The 18,582-nt window shown below is 47.7% G+C and overlaps 5 protein-coding genes across 8 annotated transcripts; 2 read left to right on the forward strand and 3 right to left on the reverse strand.

Moving 5' to 3' along the window:
- Nucleotides 1-34: 34 nt before the first annotated feature.
- Nucleotides 35-1,995, reverse strand: LOC108628952 (uncharacterized). The gene is made up of 3 exons (XM_018031200.2): nt 1,582-1,995; nt 1,180-1,302; nt 35-1,061 (listed from the first exon to the last, which is right to left on the reverse strand). The coding sequence occupies exons 1-3, from the start codon at nt 1,740-1,742 to the stop codon at nt 884-886; spliced, it is 462 nt and encodes a 153-aa protein (XP_017886689.1). The 5' UTR covers nt 1,743-1,995; the 3' UTR covers nt 35-883.
- A 210-nt stretch (nt 1,996-2,205) lies between these two features.
- On the reverse strand, nt 2,206-5,643 carry LOC108628950 (putative pyruvate dehydrogenase E1 component subunit alpha, mitochondrial). Of its 2 annotated transcripts, XM_026816863.1 has the most exons (7): nt 4,955-5,643; nt 4,748-4,765; nt 4,076-4,312; nt 3,729-3,947; nt 3,343-3,591; nt 3,014-3,262; nt 2,206-2,898 (listed from the first exon to the last, which is right to left on the reverse strand). In XM_026816863.1, the coding sequence occupies exons 1-7, from the start codon at nt 5,006-5,008 to the stop codon at nt 2,713-2,715; spliced, it is 1,212 nt and encodes a 403-aa protein (XP_026672664.1). In that variant the 5' UTR covers nt 5,009-5,643; the 3' UTR covers nt 2,206-2,712. The 2 variants fall into 2 exon arrangements, with proteins under 2 accessions (XP_026672664.1, XP_017886687.1); XM_018031198.2 differs by lacking the exon at nt 4,748-4,765 and having other exon boundaries at nt 4,955-5,635.
- A 364-nt stretch (nt 5,644-6,007) lies between these two features.
- PKD (serine/threonine-protein kinase D3) lies at nt 6,008-13,075 on the forward strand. Of its 3 annotated transcripts, none has more exons than XM_018031179.2 (13): nt 6,010-6,354; nt 6,731-7,024; nt 7,176-7,307; nt 7,411-7,619; nt 7,773-8,082; nt 8,328-8,488; nt 8,602-8,672; nt 8,813-8,948; nt 9,049-9,184; nt 9,282-9,497; nt 9,595-10,392; nt 10,526-10,611; nt 10,703-13,075. In XM_018031179.2, exons 2-13 carry the CDS (start codon nt 6,760-6,762, stop codon nt 10,817-10,819), a joined length of 2,637 nt encoding a protein of 878 aa, XP_017886668.1. In that variant the 5' UTR covers nt 6,010-6,354; nt 6,731-6,759; the 3' UTR covers nt 10,820-13,075. The 3 variants fall into 3 exon arrangements, with proteins under 3 accessions (XP_017886672.1, XP_017886668.1, XP_017886669.1); XM_018031180.2 differs by lacking the exon at nt 6,010-6,354 and adding an exon at nt 6,361-6,546; XM_018031183.2 differs by lacking the exon at nt 10,526-10,611 and having other exon boundaries at nt 6,008-6,354.
- On the reverse strand, nt 11,716-17,827 carry Dhap-at (dihydroxyacetone phosphate acyltransferase). The gene is made up of 6 exons (XM_018031185.2): nt 17,310-17,827; nt 16,770-17,180; nt 16,171-16,687; nt 15,804-16,096; nt 15,461-15,723; nt 11,716-15,333 (listed from the first exon to the last, which is right to left on the reverse strand). The coding sequence occupies exons 1-6, from the start codon at nt 17,611-17,613 to the stop codon at nt 14,965-14,967; spliced, it is 2,157 nt and encodes a 718-aa protein (XP_017886674.1). The 5' UTR covers nt 17,614-17,827; the 3' UTR covers nt 11,716-14,964.
- On the forward strand, nt 13,489-14,788 carry LOC108628951 (uncharacterized). The gene is made up of 5 exons (XM_018031199.2): nt 13,489-13,598; nt 13,733-13,979; nt 14,056-14,251; nt 14,342-14,517; nt 14,612-14,788. The coding sequence occupies exons 1-5, from the start codon at nt 13,489-13,491 to the stop codon at nt 14,786-14,788; spliced, it is 906 nt and encodes a 301-aa protein (XP_017886688.1).
- Nucleotides 17,828-18,582: the final 755 nt, after the last annotated feature.

The following is an 18,582-nucleotide window of genomic DNA, read 5'->3' on the forward strand; positions in this document are numbered from 1 at the left end:
TGAAATTGTTAATAAATTACTTTCGTACACCGCGTTTCGGATACTGCAATAGAATTTATTGTAGATAAAGATACAATTTTCTGTTTCGGTGCACACACGGTCAACGCTAAACTCCGAGTAAATACGTGTATGTATATTGTATTTCTCCGACGCCGAAAACCTGTCCGCCGGAAATCGTGCGTGACAATTCGTCGACAAAATATCTTTCCAATCTTTGTTTTTTGAATATTTATTAAAACAGCTGAAAAGAATTTGCACATCTCTACCACTACAGCTAATCGATTACTTGTTGAGAATGACAATGGTACTACATGTTTTGAAGAAAATGCACTCGTGTTACGAGAAGAAATTTCCTCTTTTTTTCTTTCTCACACATTTCCGTTGACACGTAGGTCATACGCGGTGTTCACAATAATAATAATAATAATAATAATAGTAATAACAATAATAATAATAATGCTTATGTAGAACGCGAAGCGTGGTGCGCATTTGAAAAAACTTTGTTCATCATTTCGTCGCGTGCGCCGTGTAGAATACAACAATGAGCTCAGGCTTTTCGTGTCTTGTGTTTGTGGATGTGTGCGTGTGTGTGTGTGTGTGTGTGATAGTTGGATCGTCAGTAAATAATCGGTAAGGACAAAATAAATGTAATTCGTGATTACTTCGAGAGTGCGATCCGTCTCGTAAACATCGGCGGTGGTCGTTGGTATCCAGAGGTAATAGAAAATATAAAAATTTGTAAATATTTAAGAATGCCTTGCTCAACCGTTACCATTATTCGTTCACTCGGTTTCTAATTCAATGCGACTCTATTTCCATAACGTATTATTGCAAATTTTTCATTTGGATGTACTTTTATACACATCGATCATGTTATGTCCGTCTACTTCTTTTGTATCTGCCCGTCGACAAAGTTCAGGTAGCTGGAACCAACCTGAATGAACGCTAGTCCAGAACCAATGCCCACTAATGTGCACAGAGTCGGATTAGGAGGCACGACCGACCGGAGAACTGCCCACACCAACACGGATCCGAAGCTAAGTAACACAGCCCCAGCGGTACTACAAAAAAGACAAGCAACAACAAATGACGTTGAACGACGAGAAAAATAAATGTATGCACGATACGTTTTGAGCATGGAACGTCGCGGCGAGTAGCCGCGAGGCAGGAAAAATTTACCTGTACATAATTTTCACACTCGTAGGAGCACTTTTCAAATGATCACGAGTGTATATGTACGAACCAGTGCCAAGGAGAGCACTCCCTAACAAGAAATTTGTAATGTCTTTCTTTGGGAAAACCCTGAAAACAGAATAAGAACCAATGAGACGGTCGGCGCGAAAAAACGTGACACGAAATTTAGTTGGCCAACGTTATAAACGCGAGCCATGACGTTTATTGAACATCGTTCGAGTCCGAATTCCAGTTCGAAGCAAAGTACGCAAAGTATCAATCACGACTCAGAGCGAGAGAGGACATCTTCGAGGATATTACGTAACGTTCTACGTATGATCGGAACGATACTCGAGGGACTGCAGCAGGTTAACCTTTCGGATACGAACGGATTCGTTGGTGTCTTACCTGATGACAAGACTGGGATTCATCACGTTGACGGATAACGCGGTGTAAGAGGCTACGCCGAACGCCGGGGCATAAAATTTTACGAGGCTGCATTTTGTTATCGGCTTCAAGCCGAGTTTTTGTAAAATCGTGCCGGCACTCGTGCTTCCTGCCGCGGCCATCGTTCGTCCCGTTCGTCCCTGTTGATCGTCGTCACGTCACGTCACCGCTTCACCACAAACCAAATTGTAGCAGCACTGCAGCAGCAGCAGCAGTTCAGGATTCAGGATCTCAAGTAAGTCACTTCGATCGCGCAAGCCGCGTGCAATCGTTCTCGAGGACGGGGCGGGATCCTTACAAGCAGCAGACGAGAAAGAAATGCGTAAGTATTTATACGTGAATCGAACCGAATCACGCTGGGACAGGGATAGAAAAATGGATTCTCCGATTCCAACGGCGTGTTCGTAAATGCATTTAGCGGCCTGAACGTGTTGCGAAATGCGTTCCAAAATTAAATTTTAAATAAAATACAGTCCCACTCGATCTTTTCGAATTATATCTAATAAACGAGAATCAACCGAGTCGTTCGATCACAATGATCTATCCGAGGAACTTATCACGGACGGGGTTACATTTTACGAATGATTGTAACAATTCATTTAGTTTTTATTCAATTAACATGAATGACAACACGCAAGCGTGTCTACAGTATGCTTTGTGGATCGTATCCTAATTTCCTAAGAAGGAAAGAGCAATAACAAGTATCGTCGTCGATAATGCTATGAAGGCATGTGTATCTATGTACATATGTAATCGCCGACGTACAAATCAGTAAGACAAGGCAGTGAGATTACAGTGATCGAACTAAAACGTCGAATCTTTGCTAGTCTCATCCACTTATGCATGTATACATAAAATAAATATACAATTTGTACATGTACAACTGAACTGAACCGTAAACAATCAAAGGAAAGAATCAACTATTTCTCTTATCTACTCTCTCTCTCTCTCTCTCTCTGTGTGTGTGTGTGTGTGTGTGTGTGTAATATTCAGAAGAGCCGAGAATGTTTTGTACAAACTAAGAATTCTTATAATGGCAGATATTGCTATAATGTAACGTTATTTAGAATTTCGCTTCATCAGCGGTCGCTCTTAGGCGTTCACAGCAGGTCCTAGCCTCGTGTGTGGTAGAGGATTGAACGGAGTAACGTTCCGTATTTCTTTCTCCAGGCAAGTGGCATAAATGTCAGCAGTAAGTTCGCTCAATGGTATTTCGCTGTCAGCCTTCGCTGCCTTCACACCATCGTCTATCTTTTTCTTTATCTCGTTCTCTATTGCCTGGCAACGAAAACGAATATGTAACAATGTTTTTTCATTCGTTCGCAACAAATTTCGTTAAGCAGCAGCAGCAGCAGCAGCAGCAGCAGCAGCAGCAGCAGCAACCATACAGTACCTTGATTTCTTCCGGCGTAACAAGGTTAGAGTTCAGTATTCGCTCTTTAAAACCAGCGATGGGATCTCTGGTTTGCCTCACTTCCTGAATCTCCTCTCTCGTACGGTAACTCGTTCCAGGATCGGACATACTGTGTCCACTGTATCTATAAGTGACAGTCTCCATCACGAGGGGACCCTTGCCAGACGTGCAATAGTCGATAGCGAATCTGGTAGCTTCCCTGACCGCCAGCACGTCCATGCCATCCACCTGCGTGTGTGTGTGCGTGTGTGTAATCACGTGTTTCGCAATCGTTTCATCGCAATCAAATTTGTGATAAATTTACCAACCCAAATTCCAGGGACGTAATCTCCTCTGGTGTAATAATCCGTGCTCGCGGAAGCACGTTCGACGCTGGTACCCATACCGTATCCGTTGTTCTCGCAAACGAAAATGCACGGAACGTCCCACAGTTTGGCCATATTATAAACTTCGAACACTTGTCCCTGATTAGCTGCACCGTCTCCGTACAGCGCGAGACACACTCCTCCTGTATTCATGTACTTCTGAGCAAACGCTATTCCGACTCCCAATGGCACCTGAATAAGAAGAAGATTGCGTCACGCGATTTGCGAAACGCATAGTAGTCGTAGGCAGACAACAGTTTTCATTCGTTCGTTTCGAAGATTCGTCATCGAAAGCGAACGTAGAGTGCACGAGACAGATGAACACGCACTTGAGCACCGACGATACCGTTTCCACCGTAGAAGTTCTTAGCGTACATGTGCATGGAACCACCTTTGCCCTTCGCATTTCCACCCTTTCTTCCGGTTAATTCGGCCAGGACTCCAAACGGTTCTATTCCCATCAAATAGGTCCACCCGTGGGCTCTGTAAGCAGTGATCACAGAATCTTGTGGGCGTAGTGCTGCTTTCATGCCAACTGCACAAGCTTCCTACCAGGAGAGGAGATTGCAAGTTTCATTTATAAATTACTGTTCGTGTGCATAAACAATAACGAATAACAATAGATCAGAACAAATCGGATGTTCTGGGAAGTGCAGATCGTTGTGCCTGTCGTTACCTGACCAGAATAAAGATGACAGAAACCTCTGACGATCTTCTCCTTGTAAAGGTTTCCCGCAGCTGTCTCCATACGACGTATGGTATGCAATTTCTTGTAGAGCTCTAATGCTTCTTCTCTGGTGACGGTGACCCGAGTGGAGGGCCCGCTGTCCAGTTTGTGCAACCTGAACGGTTTCGTTTCAAACGAAGCTTCCGTGGCATAATTGTGTTTCTTGTTGAAAAAGTAAGAGACCACCTAAAAATACGTACGTGCGTACATCAGATACATCGTACTTACTCCCGCCCGATAGAGAAGGAGAAGGGAGATGGAAAGAGGGAGGCGGGAGGATGTGCAAAAAGCAAGAGAAATACACAAAACACAAAGTTCGTTAGTTCAATCTGATCTGTTGCGAACTTAGAAAAACGTGGCGGTCACGAAAGAAGTTGCTCGCGTTTGTGTGTCGCTGAGATTCTAGCTGTCTGATCTAACCAACACGTGATCTCGAACGATCGAACGTACTTATCATCGTCATACACAAGTAGAACAGCGCACGCACGAGCACGTGTAGGAGGAAAGCGGAAAAAAATCAGAACAATGCAGAAGAAAAATTAAACGATTAAATCGTATCCGCCGTCGGTGGTACGCGTCCAGAACACAGGAGTAGAGAAAAAAATCTATTCGAATAATTACCTCGTTCCAGGTGCCGAACTGGTGAGACACCAGCAGGAGGAGATATAAAAAAAGAAAAGAGCGAACGTTCAATTTGCGAGAGTCGAGTCGACAAGGATCGACTATTAGAAATTATAACAAGGGCCTGATGGCACAATGGAACGTGTTGGCAAGTACCGACTACTTTAGAGGTCATTCGTCGTCGTTCATCGGATCGCATGTACTCACGTTTCGCTTCGACGTTTGGGCGCCTACGCTTCGGATGCAATTCGGTATCATCATGTTTGATAGGTTCGGTGAGATCGATCCTGGCCGATGACGACGACGATCGTCTGAATTCGGACTGGGAAACCGGAGTTATCGCCGCACGAAATGGCTCCAACTGAACAACGGGGGAATCGACGATCATTCGTCGTGTGGCACTGTGGCGTGGTACGGCACCTCGGACCCCGCGGACAGTATCGTAATAAGACTCGATCCGTACAAACGTCACTGTACTCACACAGTTCACATTCGTACCCCCTCCACGCGCGATCCACTTGGTTAGCAGGAACGTTGGATCACAGATGACGTAATACGCAAGTTCGCGAGATGAAGAAATAGAGATAAAAAAAATAATACACGTACACCGCGTGCACCCGGGACAGACGAAGAAACGAATACTTTAATTCTACCAAAATTTAACACTTTAAAATACTTAACTTTAACGGTCAGTAACGTAAGAGAAATGCATGTGCATACGTAACATTGCACTGATAATAAGAACAATACGATGACAGTCGACTGCAAGGAAAATTGAGATGAAGTGGGTTGAAGTGGGTGAAGCAGCAGAAGTTCCAGAATCGGTCGCTTATTGATGATGCAGCAGCAGCAATAGCGTCAGCAGAAGCACGAAGCACGTGCGCACGGGGAACAAGAGATCCCGCGTCGGACAGGGCCCTGTCATCATTTTATTATCATTTCCTCTGCTGATTAACCGCAGCAGAGTAATTAAAAAATATTTGAACAAATAATTTCTTCCTTTATTCTTCGATCTCTGCATAACATCGGATCAGCGTCAGTAATACATAATTATACAATGACATACATGACTATGTCCATACGTACCACACGGTGTGATATACTTTGTACCTTAGAGCATATATTACTTAATCTAACAAGCTTTGGACGCAGAGAGTACAAGCCACAAGAGCCACAGTATATAAAAGGATATAGATATTCATCTCCTCGGTGTATTCATTGATTCTGTTTGAAAATTTATGCATTAGTATTAGTCCAATCGTTAAACCGCATCCGCGTAAAAAATCGGTGTACATACTATATATACAGTACATCGTCTAGTACATACAGCTGCGCATGTAGTAGAATTGTACGCAATGTATGTGTGTGTGTGTATATATGTATGTACAGGCGAAGGTGGGTCGGTCACCTGGAGATAACTGTAAAATGTCATCAACGACGAATGTGTGTCAGGCACAGGCATGGATCTGACGCTGTTCGGTGACACTCGTTGTTGGATCTGTTGTCACAATGATTATTTGGTTTCGCCAAAGTTAATTCGATCGAAAACAAGGCAGCTATAACCGTGGTGGTGGACCGAACAAAACTCGTATCGATTCACTTTGAGCGTACGTACCGCACAATAATTGTATCCGTAATGAGTGAAATACTAATTCACAACTCTTTCGACGTATTATACGCGGGGAGCGGAATGGAATAGTTGTCGTTGATGAAATTCATGCGATCGGAATGCGGGCATAAAAATTGTTTATCGTCGCCGTCGTCGTAAACATAACGTGTGCGACGGTATCGATCACTAGGTAAACGTATCTCGTCTAGTTTAGCTAACCTATAGTGCGTCGAGAATTCGATGACATTTCGACGATTGCAACAATGTGTCGTTTAATAAATGATATTAAAAAGATCGCCGCCGAGCGTCGATGTAGAATCAATCGATATTGGTAGTGGAGCAGTATCCTACTGTGTGTATTTGTCCTATTTCAGCCCCGGAACAACAAGACAGCACAGCTGACATGGAAGGACCAGAAGTAACATTCTTATTTCAATTTGGTTTGATTCGTGACACTGTCACGGTCGACAGCAGTACCTTGACTCTCAAGACTCTCAAGGAATTCGCCTGTGACTTTATAAACACCAAGTGTCCTGAACACGGTTTAAATCATTTGTTCGAACGATTGCTTTTATTGAAGCACGATTATAATTCTACCAATATCTTACAACTAGTAACAAATGCGACCGAAGTTGTCGATGAAACATTGGTAGAAATTGTTCTCAGTGGTACAGTATTAGTACTAGTAGTAATAGTAGTAGTAGTAGTAGTAGTTGTTTTCATAGCGAGCAGTTGGTTTTCGACTCTGGTCATTTCGCGATCAGTAGCGAAGAAAGCTGAAGCGTCAGTTCGAGTCAGCAGCTCGTTTAATCGTTTCAGCACAAGTGCCAAACGAGGAGGTTCCCATTCGTCCCCACGCTTTGACCGTTCATTCGTACAAAGTTCCCACCTTTTGTGACTTCTGCGGAGAGATGCTGTTTGGTCTCGTTCGACAAGGTTTAAAATGCGAAGGTACCTGATCCACGACGGATGCGTACGACCACGTTACGCTATGCCGCAGTCACTCGGGAGTAGAGAGCAGTGCACAACGATTAATTCGATTCGCTATGCGCAGGTTGTGGAATGAATTACCATAAGAGATGCGTTATAAAAGTACCTAATAATTGCTCACACGATGCCAATAGTCAAAGACGACGTAATTCCACAATGTTGAACGTACCAAGATCTCCGAGTCAAGGATCTACCAGTAGTTTGACCAGCATCAGTGACGATAATCATAGTACAAACAATACACCAAATGCAAGTCAAAATAACAGTACTTTGGTAAGCTGTTCCAGCAGCAGGTCGTAACCGATCCAAACTGATACGTATATAGAGACGACTACTTTCACTCGTACCTCGTGCAATTTACGCGTAGTTTCACATAATCATATCGTGTCGTGTTTCATGTGTGTGTCGACGGGCGTCCAAAATTAGACAATACCCAGCATCACAATGGCTCCAAAGCAGTCTCGCTCTCCTTCATTGGGGGGTGGTGCTGGTGGTGTTGCTGGTGGTGGAAGACCAGTGTGGGTCGAACGGGAGCTCGCAACGCGTATAAAAATTCCGCACACGTTCGTACTGCACACTTACACCAGACCGACCGTGTGCGGATACTGTAAAAAATTACTGCGTGGTTTATTTAAACAAGGCCTACAATGCAAAGATTGCCAATACAATGCGCACAAGAAGTGCATTGAAAAAATACCTAAAGACTGTACCGGAGAGAATCCACGAGACAATACAGGTGGGGTTCGTAGTAGTAGTAGTAGTAGTAGTAGTAGTAGTAGTAGTAGTAGTAGTAGTAGTAGTAGTAGTAGTAGTAGTAGTAGTAGTAGTAGTAGTAGTAGTAGTAGTAGTAGTAGTAGTAGTAGTAGTAGTAGTAGTAGTAGTAGCAGCAGCAGCAGGTGGTTCGCTTTCATCTCGAATGTTTCTCACATTTCGTCGACACTCTTTCAATGTGAAGAACGATACAGACTATCTCTCCGGTAGGTAACGAATATCCCGACAGCGGTGTAGGCAGCGAGCCAGAAGGGAAGTGCGACGGTAGAAACGACGAAGGTGACGCCGACAGCGACGCCGAATCTCCTTCACCTCCTCAGCATTCATCCTTCGCAGCGGACGAAACTAAAGCACTCGCCGCCGAGTATACTGTAAAACACCACCGGCGTTCTTATAGAATAATAGAAATTCTACCGAACGTACCTGCCGAGCAGCAGGCAGCGCACACAGAGAGAACAGAGACTCATTCAGACTATTCTTCTAGGAACAAGTCCCAGGAGCAGGCAACCAGGATGATATTACTTACGACGAATTTCAAAAGTCGAGACCCTCGAGGTAAATTAAACGTGCAATCCTACACTTCACACATCATCACCCGCGTCGTCGTCATCATCATCATCATCATCATCATCATCATCATCGTTACCACATACGTTTAACCGTTTATGTTTACATGTATCTTTTCGTCGCACCAGCTGCAGTTCTACACCAAGCAATAATATCCCTTTAATGCGCATAGTGCAAAGCGTCAAGCATACTAAACGCCACGGTGGCGGTTCGAAGATCCTGAAAGAGGGTTGGATGGTACATTTTACAAGTCGAGATCCAATGGTAAACCAAGCATAGAAAGATAACACTAACGATCGCATACATCGTTCACACCCTTTTCACTCTCACAGCTGTTAAACGATCTTGTCAATTTCCTTTGTAGAGAAGAAAGCATTACTGGCGACTCGATACGAAAGCGATAACGTTATTTCAAAATGAAAATAGCTCGAAATATTATAAAGAAATTCCGTTGGTCGAGATACTGTCCATCGAAACTGCCGAGACGTCCCGTTGTCAGCGTAAGTCAAACACCGAGCGTTTTCCACCACGCGTCCGCTTCTATAAAAAAGAAATCGAAAAAAAGAAAAAAAACGAACGACGACAACTGTTTCACAGGGGCAATGCATTGCTTCGAGTTAAAAACTCCTACCGTCGATTATTACGTCGGAGAAGATCCGTCGTATGCGGCAGATAATTGTAGTCAAATTCCTCGGCAGCAGCAGCCGCTACCGCCGCCAGAGAGTGGAATCGGAGCCCACATAGCCAGATCATGGGAAACCAGTATCAGGCAAGCTCTCATCCCCGTAACTACCGTCGTCGTATCCGCAACCGGTACGTACCCTTTTGTCGAGCTCAGTCGAGTGAAAAGATGATCGTCGTCGTCGTCGATCGATCGTCTAATAATAAACGAGACGACACGAACAAACAGGTCAGACAGCGACAGAACAACAACCAGCAGCAGCAGCAGCGGAACAACAAGGACGTACGGAACCTGAAGAAGAGAACCTGATCACGGACATGTCTCAGTTGTACGAGATCTTCCCGGACGAAGTCTTAGGTTCCGGACAGTTCGGTACGGTGTACGGTGGTGTCCATCGAAAGAGCGGTCGGGCGGTCGCCATAAAAGTAATCGATAAATTACGCTTTCCTACGAAACAAGAGGCCCAACTGAAAAACGAGGTCGCTATACTACAGAATCTCTCGCACAGCGGTGTCGTGAATTTAGAACGGATGTTCGAAACTTCGGAACGAATATTCGTAGTTATGGAAAAATTGAAAGGCGACATGCTGGAGATGATACTGAGCTCCGAGCGGGGCCGCCTGAGCGAGAGGGTAACCAAATTCTTGATCACGCAAATATTGGTAGCGTTGAAACATTTGCACAGCAAGAACATCGTTCATTGTGACTTGAAGCCCGAGAACGTGTTGCTGAGCAGCGGCGACAGCGAATTCACGCAAGTGAAGCTGTGCGACTTCGGTTTCGCTAGGATCATAGGAGAGAAAAGTTTCAGAAGAAGCGTCGTTGGCACTCCGGCGTATCTGGCACCGGAAGTTTTGCGTAACAAAGGATACAATCGATCTCTGGACATGTGGAGCGTGGGTGTAATCATTTACGTATCCTTGAGCGGTACATTTCCATTCAACGAAGAAGAAGACATCAATGAACAAATTCAAAACGCAGCTTTCATGTATCCGCCCAAACCTTGGCAGGAAATCTCGTTCGACGGTATGATATATGTGTACAGTAGTAGTAGTAGTAGTAGTAGAATAAAATAATCCGTATCCGCGCGTATCCGTACTCGATCGGTTAACAATAATGATCAAATGATTAATTTTGACAATCTTTTTCACTCGATCAGCAATCGATTTAATCAATAATCTATTGCAAGTAAAACAAAGGAAACGTTATACGGTGGATAAAAGTTTGCAACACGTTTGGCTTCAGGTAAGTGATCCGTAGACCATTTTACCTTCGCCGCAGCCTCGTCGTCGTCGTCGTTAATCATTCGCTCTGTTGTTTCTGTTGCGATCTCAAGGATCATCAGACATGGTGCGATTTACGAGAATTGGAAGCGAAAGTGGGATATCGTTATTTAACTCACGAAAGCGACGATGCCCGGTGGTCGGCGTACAGTACAGGCCAGCGCACATGACAAAACTCTTCGCCTGACATCAACACCACCACCACCACCACCGAATCAAACATCGAATCGTTGCCAAATACTTTGTCCACGCATCACAAAGGCTGGGCTCGAAGCGCTCGAGCCACGTTGCGACGTTTCATTCGTGCTTGACTCGACGACGTTTGACGACGAGCAACAACAAGGAATAAACGTACTACCGAACCGCAGGAAGATCGCAGATCTTGAACAGTAACGGGCAAATGGTATCCGACAACAACATTCCTGCTGAGCATCGCGTCCAGAAGAAACGACGACGACGATGGTGACCAGATATCGAGAAGAGCAACAGGAGCTGCACGTTCTCGCGAAAGTTCGCAAGGAATTTTAGTAAGGGACAGTAATCGCGCGCGTCGATATCGTAAGATAACCGTGACACAACAATTCTTCCGTAGTTAGTAAAGCGTGAAAGATACTTAAGAGAAAGACAGACACGATATACTCGAGACATTTTCGAACAACAATTATTCATCGCTCGTGATTCGATACCACGACGACAACAACGAGATGACAGACGGGTAGTCGTTTCCGTTTCGTTCCATTACTTTAATAGAAAAAGATATATACACATACATATATACAAACATACAAACATATATATATATATATATTTAAAGAATATTTTACCACTAAACGCGCAATATATACATATTTTTCAGCTTAACGTAGAAATATGTAGCATGTTTTATAATCAAGCACGAAGGTTGCTTAAGAGCGGTAGAAGGACGGTGATCAGATGACGACGAAACAGCAGTGCACAGCGGCGTGTGCAAACTATAAAACATACTGTATAGATTTCTTTTATACAAACGTCCGTCGACGTTCATCGGCGGGGGTATGGGGATACGATGGGAGTAGAAATCGCGTAATTATCGCGTACGAACTTTTTAACTCTTCAGAAATTAAATTAACATTCGTAGAAGTATATGCAAAGTTATCCTGTACGCACAGCCTGCAGTAATAGCCAACTAACCGTACTCACTCGGTGACTTTTCTTCAAAGCGTCTATTAAACTCGTAAGCGATAGAAGCTTCGACGTTTCGTATCGCGTCGTATCGCACGCGTCAAATTCCTCGAAGGAGCAAGACGCTCGCTTCTCTTTAATCGAATTCGAACTCTTCTTAAACGTTCTCCTCGATCAGTAACAATTATCATCGACCGTAAAGACAGGGAAATCGGTAGTACTACTACCCAGGCGCGATTAGCGTTTTGCATTAGAAACAGCAACAACGACCGAAATTCATTCATTCTCTGCTCGACGACGATCGATACGCAGCAGCGGTAGCAACACATTCCATTCAAAGGGTGCAGAATCAGAAAGGTGTGACGAAGACACCGCCGATCGATTCGACGCATCTCACAGTTCACACACGTTCATTCCTTTCACGTCCGTCGTGCTTCCTCTCATCGTCGGTAAACGCATAATTAGTAGGATCAACGACGATGGATCACACGGACGGTGGTTCACACACAGTGTTCGCATTTTCGCACACAGCACCAACAACTGAAACACTCCACAAATACTCGACTATTATTTTTCTATTACGTTTTTGCAACATTTGTACTCGTCACGCGCGACGTGTAACAAGCAACGTCGGACAGAGAGAGAGAGGCGACAGGAAACGCGAAACAAACGTTCGAAAAACGCTAATATCGAAGATGAAATGAAACTCGAACAAGCGTACCGTACCGTACGTCTCACACCTTCGTCGCAACAAAGACGGAAACACTTTTAATTACTCGTACATGTACGTCGCAGCGGAGGAACACAGGCGTCGGAACGTAACGCAAAGAGTCGAATGATTATTTCAAACAACGAACGATTACCACGAAAATCGTTTAGGAAACGACGTTCGAAAGTAGAATGCCCTCTCGTACGCGTATCGCTATCCATTAACGGCACGATCACACATACAAATCGTCGATCGTTTGTACATATTACCGATTCATCATAACGAGTTGACGGATATTCATCGTCAAGTTTTATAAAAGTATTGAATTTTATAAAATGCATCAACAATGTAATTCGTTTAAACTATAAGTTTGTAATATTATTCGTAGTTACAGGCAGTTAACAAACAAACAGTACTTAAAAGACAGTAATAACAAATCGAATCGAGTAAGTAACAGGCAAGTAAAACAGAACTAACAAATTTTCATATAAAACATTAACAATGTTACGACAGTGTACTCACGACGGAGATACAAATAAATAAATGCCGAAGCAAACAGTGTGACGTCTTTCTACAACACGCATCGCTTCCTTTCGCGTATCAAAACGTCCGATCCTACGTTCATTCGCACGTCGTCACGCGCGTTCTCCGTCCTCGTTAACGTCCTAACAGCACTCGTACTCGAAATAATAACATCCTGGTCCTCGCGACACTCGGATACCCCACATAATTTCATCACCGTTCGGTCAGTGTTCGCGGTGCAATCGCCGCCGCCGTCGCCGTCGTTGCCCGAGTACTCGCCGGCGAAACCCGGTATCTCTCCTTCGGACGTATACGTGGAGTACACGAGTCATCGGTGGTACGGTACATTTAGAATCGTACGAAACACGAGTGGCTGTTTCACCTCGTCGACCGCACACACGCGTCACCACGTACAAGCCGTGCGCAATCCGCGATTCCGGAAGTAAAATGAGGACAACGATCACTTTGCTATTACTTCAAACATTATCATCGAATCATCGCAGTTCAGCAGAATGGATAGACATGCCCGAATTTTCGGACGATAAAAAAATATACAGGTACGCACACAAGTAAAAAACGAAGCACGCACGAACACCGATCCAAATCGCGGATCTACCGCCGCCGCCGCCGCCGCCGCCGGGTGGCACGTCACAAGCTCGTAACGCGACAACGTCATACTCTTTATTCGCAGAACGGCCAACGCGAAAGAAGATCACTTTTATAAATTCGCCGAGAAGAACACGGCGGACGCATTCATGCACGCGCGCGACGAAACTCGAACGACAGCGGAACATCCGAACGACGACGGACGAAAGAACAGTATCTGGTTGGAACCGAACAAAACCACCACCGTCACCATCAACAACGCCACCACCACCACCACCACCACGGAAAGTAGTCGCCGCAAAATCGAAACAACGATTCCTTCGACGATCGAGGTAACCGCTATATCCGAGACGACCGATTCCATCGAACAGACATCCGACGGTTCTCGATCCTCGCACATCGTTTCAGAACGCGCCAGAGAACGAACAATGCATCGACCAGCCGTCCTCCTTCACCTCGAACGACACAGATCTCTTCAAACATCTGCCAGTGGAGCTTCTGAAGAGCGTTCACCGTACTTTAATGGAATCGCACAAGTCCACATCGAGCAGAGGAAAAATCGAATTTTTAAAAACATTCGAGAACACGTTGATCGGTGAAATAGGTAAAGAGGACCCGAATCAAACAATCGGAGGATCAGTCAGTACGTAACACGCGTAGTGCACAGAGAAAAAAAAAAAAAAAAAATTTTCAGAATCTCGGATCACGAAGGTGACGACGATCGTTCGGCAAAAGAGAGGTGCCGCCGAACACCACGGTTACGATCACGGTCACGATCACGAAAACGCGACAGGATTTCCTTCCACAGAAGGTGCTCTCATGGCCATCTCGTTCCTAACGTTCGCCGTGTATCTCGTCAGACTAGTGATGGTAAGAACCGACTCGACGATCCGCGTTCAGTCCCTACGCGACGAACGAAATTCGACACTCGAACGATTCACGCAGTAACAATCCGTTTCTCCAGCTTCTGTTCAGAAACATGAACAACCCTACGCCAGCCACCACCACGGGCGGTACGTTCCTCATAGGCAGAAGGAAGAGATCGAGCACGAGTAAATTCGACGACGACGACGCGACGACGTTTCTTCGAGGTCTACACAGTAGTCTCTCATCGACAACCACTACCACCAGATGGCCGTAAACGGAATCGTCGAAAGAAGGTCAATCGAGGCGCAACTACGTACGACACTCCGAGGTCCGCATCCGAAAGTCTTCACAGAGCCGCAAAACAATTCTCGGACCCGAGTCGAACGTCTCGACGCGTCGCCGTACACACACATCTCTCTCTCTTTATCTCCTTCTCCCTTCCTGTTCTGCTCACAATTTAGCCGATACCAACGACGACGCAGGTAACGACGCGGGTAACAACACAGCCTCGAGATACAAACCCACCGGACGTTGCAACGGTAAATCTCGCAATCGTCCAACGATCGAAGCCAATCCAACTTTGTCAGCTCGATAAACGTGGCGTCGCTGTCGGTTCTCACACGGCGCTAAAACACCTTGTTTCGTAAGATTCGACATCGTCGTACGGATCAGATCGAGCGACAAGGAGTAAGGGTGTCGTCCCCAGTCGTCGTCGCCGCCGCCGCCGCCGCGTCCTTCGAGGAACAATCTCTCCATTCGTCTCTGTACTCGCACCAAAATCGTTTCCGTGGTCATCATCTCGTCGTCAGTCTCGTCCCACTGCGTGCAACAAAAGAAGAAGAAACACGGATGACAAGCGGCCAGCGAACAAAAGGGAAAGCAGCATCCGTCAGATCGCTAGCAGCAGCAGTAAGAGCGAAACCGACCGATCGGGCGTGGAACTTACCTCGAACAACGCGAGACACGTAACATATATCGCATCTACGAAGGGCAGCAGTACGTGGCAGAGCAGAGAAAACACTTTGAAATCTTTCCTTCGTACGTACGCACCGTCTCGAACGCTTATACAGTCTCGTTCGGACAACAAACGGAAGACTCGTTCCCATTCGGCTCTGATCCCGGACTCGTCGTCCGTCGTGGTCGGGAAAGGCATCGCGAATTCCGTGCTGAGCAGAGTCCTCAAGAAGACGTATCGTTCGAACGCGATCCCTGCAGGCACGCGAGACAGAACAGGTGACGAAGAAGGGACGAACGTAGGAACGCGCGCACGTGGAGAAGAACGCGATTACCAAGTGGAACGTCGTGGTCGTCGTTCCCTATCGCCACAGCTAGGACGGCTGGTTCCATCAAGAACGCCAACGTCGGATTCAAATAAATGGAAAGGTTGAGAACGGGTACAGCTATCCTCATAGTGGTCTCCGACAAAGCGTGCCCCTTGACACGAGCGACGGCCGTGGCGCCGCCGGTGGTTCGATGCCTCTCTCTGAGTCTCAACGCGTGGGACGCGTCGAAAGCGATCAATTCCTGGTGAGGCCGCAAAGCACGCCGGAGCAACGTCTCGGTCGACGGGTGGTCGCGCGACCTGCGGAGAACAAAATGCCAAAATGATCGGAGAGAGCGCGGAGCGACGGTAGCCACCGGGGAGAAAGTACTCACTCGGCGGAACGCGGACGAACCGTGGCGCCGAAAACTCGCAAGAGTCGTTCGCACCAGAGATAGTCGGAGATCAAGCGGTCGGTGCCGGTATACGGGTGGTGCGGACACGTCTGGCTCCTCTCGTTGAACAACAAAGCGATCAAATTAAAAGGCACGAGTATCGTGTTCCTCTTGTGCGAATCGACTATGGCGTAAGCGAATCTCTCGGTAACGGACGCGGGTAATCTCGCGCCGGGCGAGAGGACGCTCTCTCTGCGACGTCGCACTGTGAGGAATCGGCACGCAGAGAGAGGTTCACCGACGTTGACGACGACGCTGCCGTAAGCAGACGGTTCGCGGAGAATGGACAGCGAGCGAAAGAGGCCGGCAGTGGTCTCGGTAGGTTTCGGGACTCCCAGCAACTCGTAGGCGAACAACAACTCCTCCGGCGGTCGCTCGTAATTGAGAGCGACGGGTACGACGTAGACGTCGGGAACGCCGCCTTCGAGCAAAACGTCCAAAACGGTGGACAGAAGACCTACGGAAGAGGAGAAACGAGGACGAAACGATGGGTAGCGCAGAACGGTAGAGAACGGAGGGGCGCGACGGTTCAAACGTACCGAACTTGGGCGAGAGACTCTTGAGACTCCTGCTCCTGGTACCCTCGATGAAAAACTCTATCGCTCTGTCGCTGTGGCGAACCAGAGCGGCGACGTAGGACGCGAATACGCTCTTGTACAACAAGTCGGAAGAGAAACTGCGTCTCATGTAAAAAGCTCCGGTGTGCCTCAACAACTCTCCGACGACGCACATCCGATAGAAGTCCATACCACTGGCAACGTTGGGAAGCGCCATGTCGTAAGAGAAGAGAAGGTAGGACATCAAGACAAAGTCCAAGTAGCTCCTGTGGGTAGGCGCGTAAACGTACTGGACCTGAGAGAGGCGCATCTGCCTCTTGATCCGGAAGACGGCAGTCTCGTTGACGTAAACGCTGACGAAAATCCTCTTGAGAGCCTTGGAAACGAGAACACCTGCACGCGGCGGGAGCGGTGAGAAGAGGAGAAACGAAGGACGAGCACTCGGGCGATCGCCAGCACGGACCGCCCGCCCGCTCGCCCGCGCGTCCGGAGACGGAGCGACGGCGACCGCGACACACGTACCTATCCAACGAACGGTAGCCAAGCGGGCCTTGCCGGCCATCTCGTGGACGATGGCACGAGCCTCGTGGAGAACGGTCTGGACGTCGACTCGGCGGGCGGCAGCCAAGGACGAGATCGCGGAGCGAACCTTCGGGTCGTTCAAAACGGTTCGCAGGATCTCGTCGCGGGAATACCTGGACTCCGGCGGAAGCTGGTGCGGCGACAACGGATCCATGGCGCGAGAAGCCCAGGAGACGTCGGAACCTCGGCGTCTAGCAGCCAGGAGATCGACGACCGTTTCCGAAGACCAGCGTTCCTCCGCCATCGTCGTCCGTGTCGTCGTGGTCGTCTTGGCGATCGCTGTAGTCGGAGAAGGGACGACGGAGCAGAAATCGTGTCGGACGAGGTCCAACGATCGCAGAGACCGTAACCTCGACGCGTGGACGAACGGGGACGACGAAGACGAATCACGCCGCGACGGTACACGCACACACGCGAACGACGCGAACGGAGCGACGAGCGGCGGACGGGCGGACTCGACGCGACCGCCGCCGTCGCGGTGGACCGTGAGTCGGTCCGTAGGAAGGGCGAGCCGGAAAAGAAGACAACGAGGGGTCCGGTGGACGGTGCAGACCGACCGTGGAAATTACCGACAGCGAGAACGTGGACGTACGACCGAGCGTGGGAACGACCGACAGCGGAAACGTCGGCGCGCGACCGACCGACCGCGGGGACGTCGGACAGGGGGAACGACCGAGGGCGGGAAGGACAACGGTGTGGAACGGGAGTGGAACGGGGGTGGACACGGAAGGAGAAGAAAGTAAACTTTACACGTAAACGCAACAAGAAAGAGAAATAAACGCACAATACACGTGGAAACTCGTCTTTATTCTCACCTCGAACGAACCCGTCCCCCGGAGTCCGTCTCCGTCGTGGTTTTTCGAACGCGAGTACAGGCGACCGAACGGTGCGGAAGCAGGGGTCTCGTAATTCATGCGACGGTAGGAAAGCGGGGACGACGCGACCAGGGTGGGGACCAGTAGTCGGTGGGGGTGCGCAGCGACGGTGACGGTAGCGCCGCGGAGAGTCGGGTGAACGCGCACGAGCACGCACGAGGGGAAGAGGAGTGGGGATCGAAAGACGGGCGAAAAAGAGGGGAAGCGAGTCGCGAGGAAAAAACGACGCGCACTTTGGTGGAAATCTCGCGATCGGACGTTGGGCGGAGGGTGGGGGGGCGTTTGTCGCGGGGAATATTTCGTGGGTGGTTCGAAATCAGGGGAGTGAGGACGATCGG

Source organism: Ceratina calcarata, unplaced genomic scaffold (genome assembly GCF_001652005.2).
Source record: "Ceratina calcarata isolate Rehan_Ccalc_2016 unplaced genomic scaffold, ASM165200v1 scaffold551.2, whole genome shotgun sequence".
NCBI lineage: Eukaryota > Metazoa > Arthropoda > Insecta > Hymenoptera > Apidae > Ceratina > Ceratina calcarata.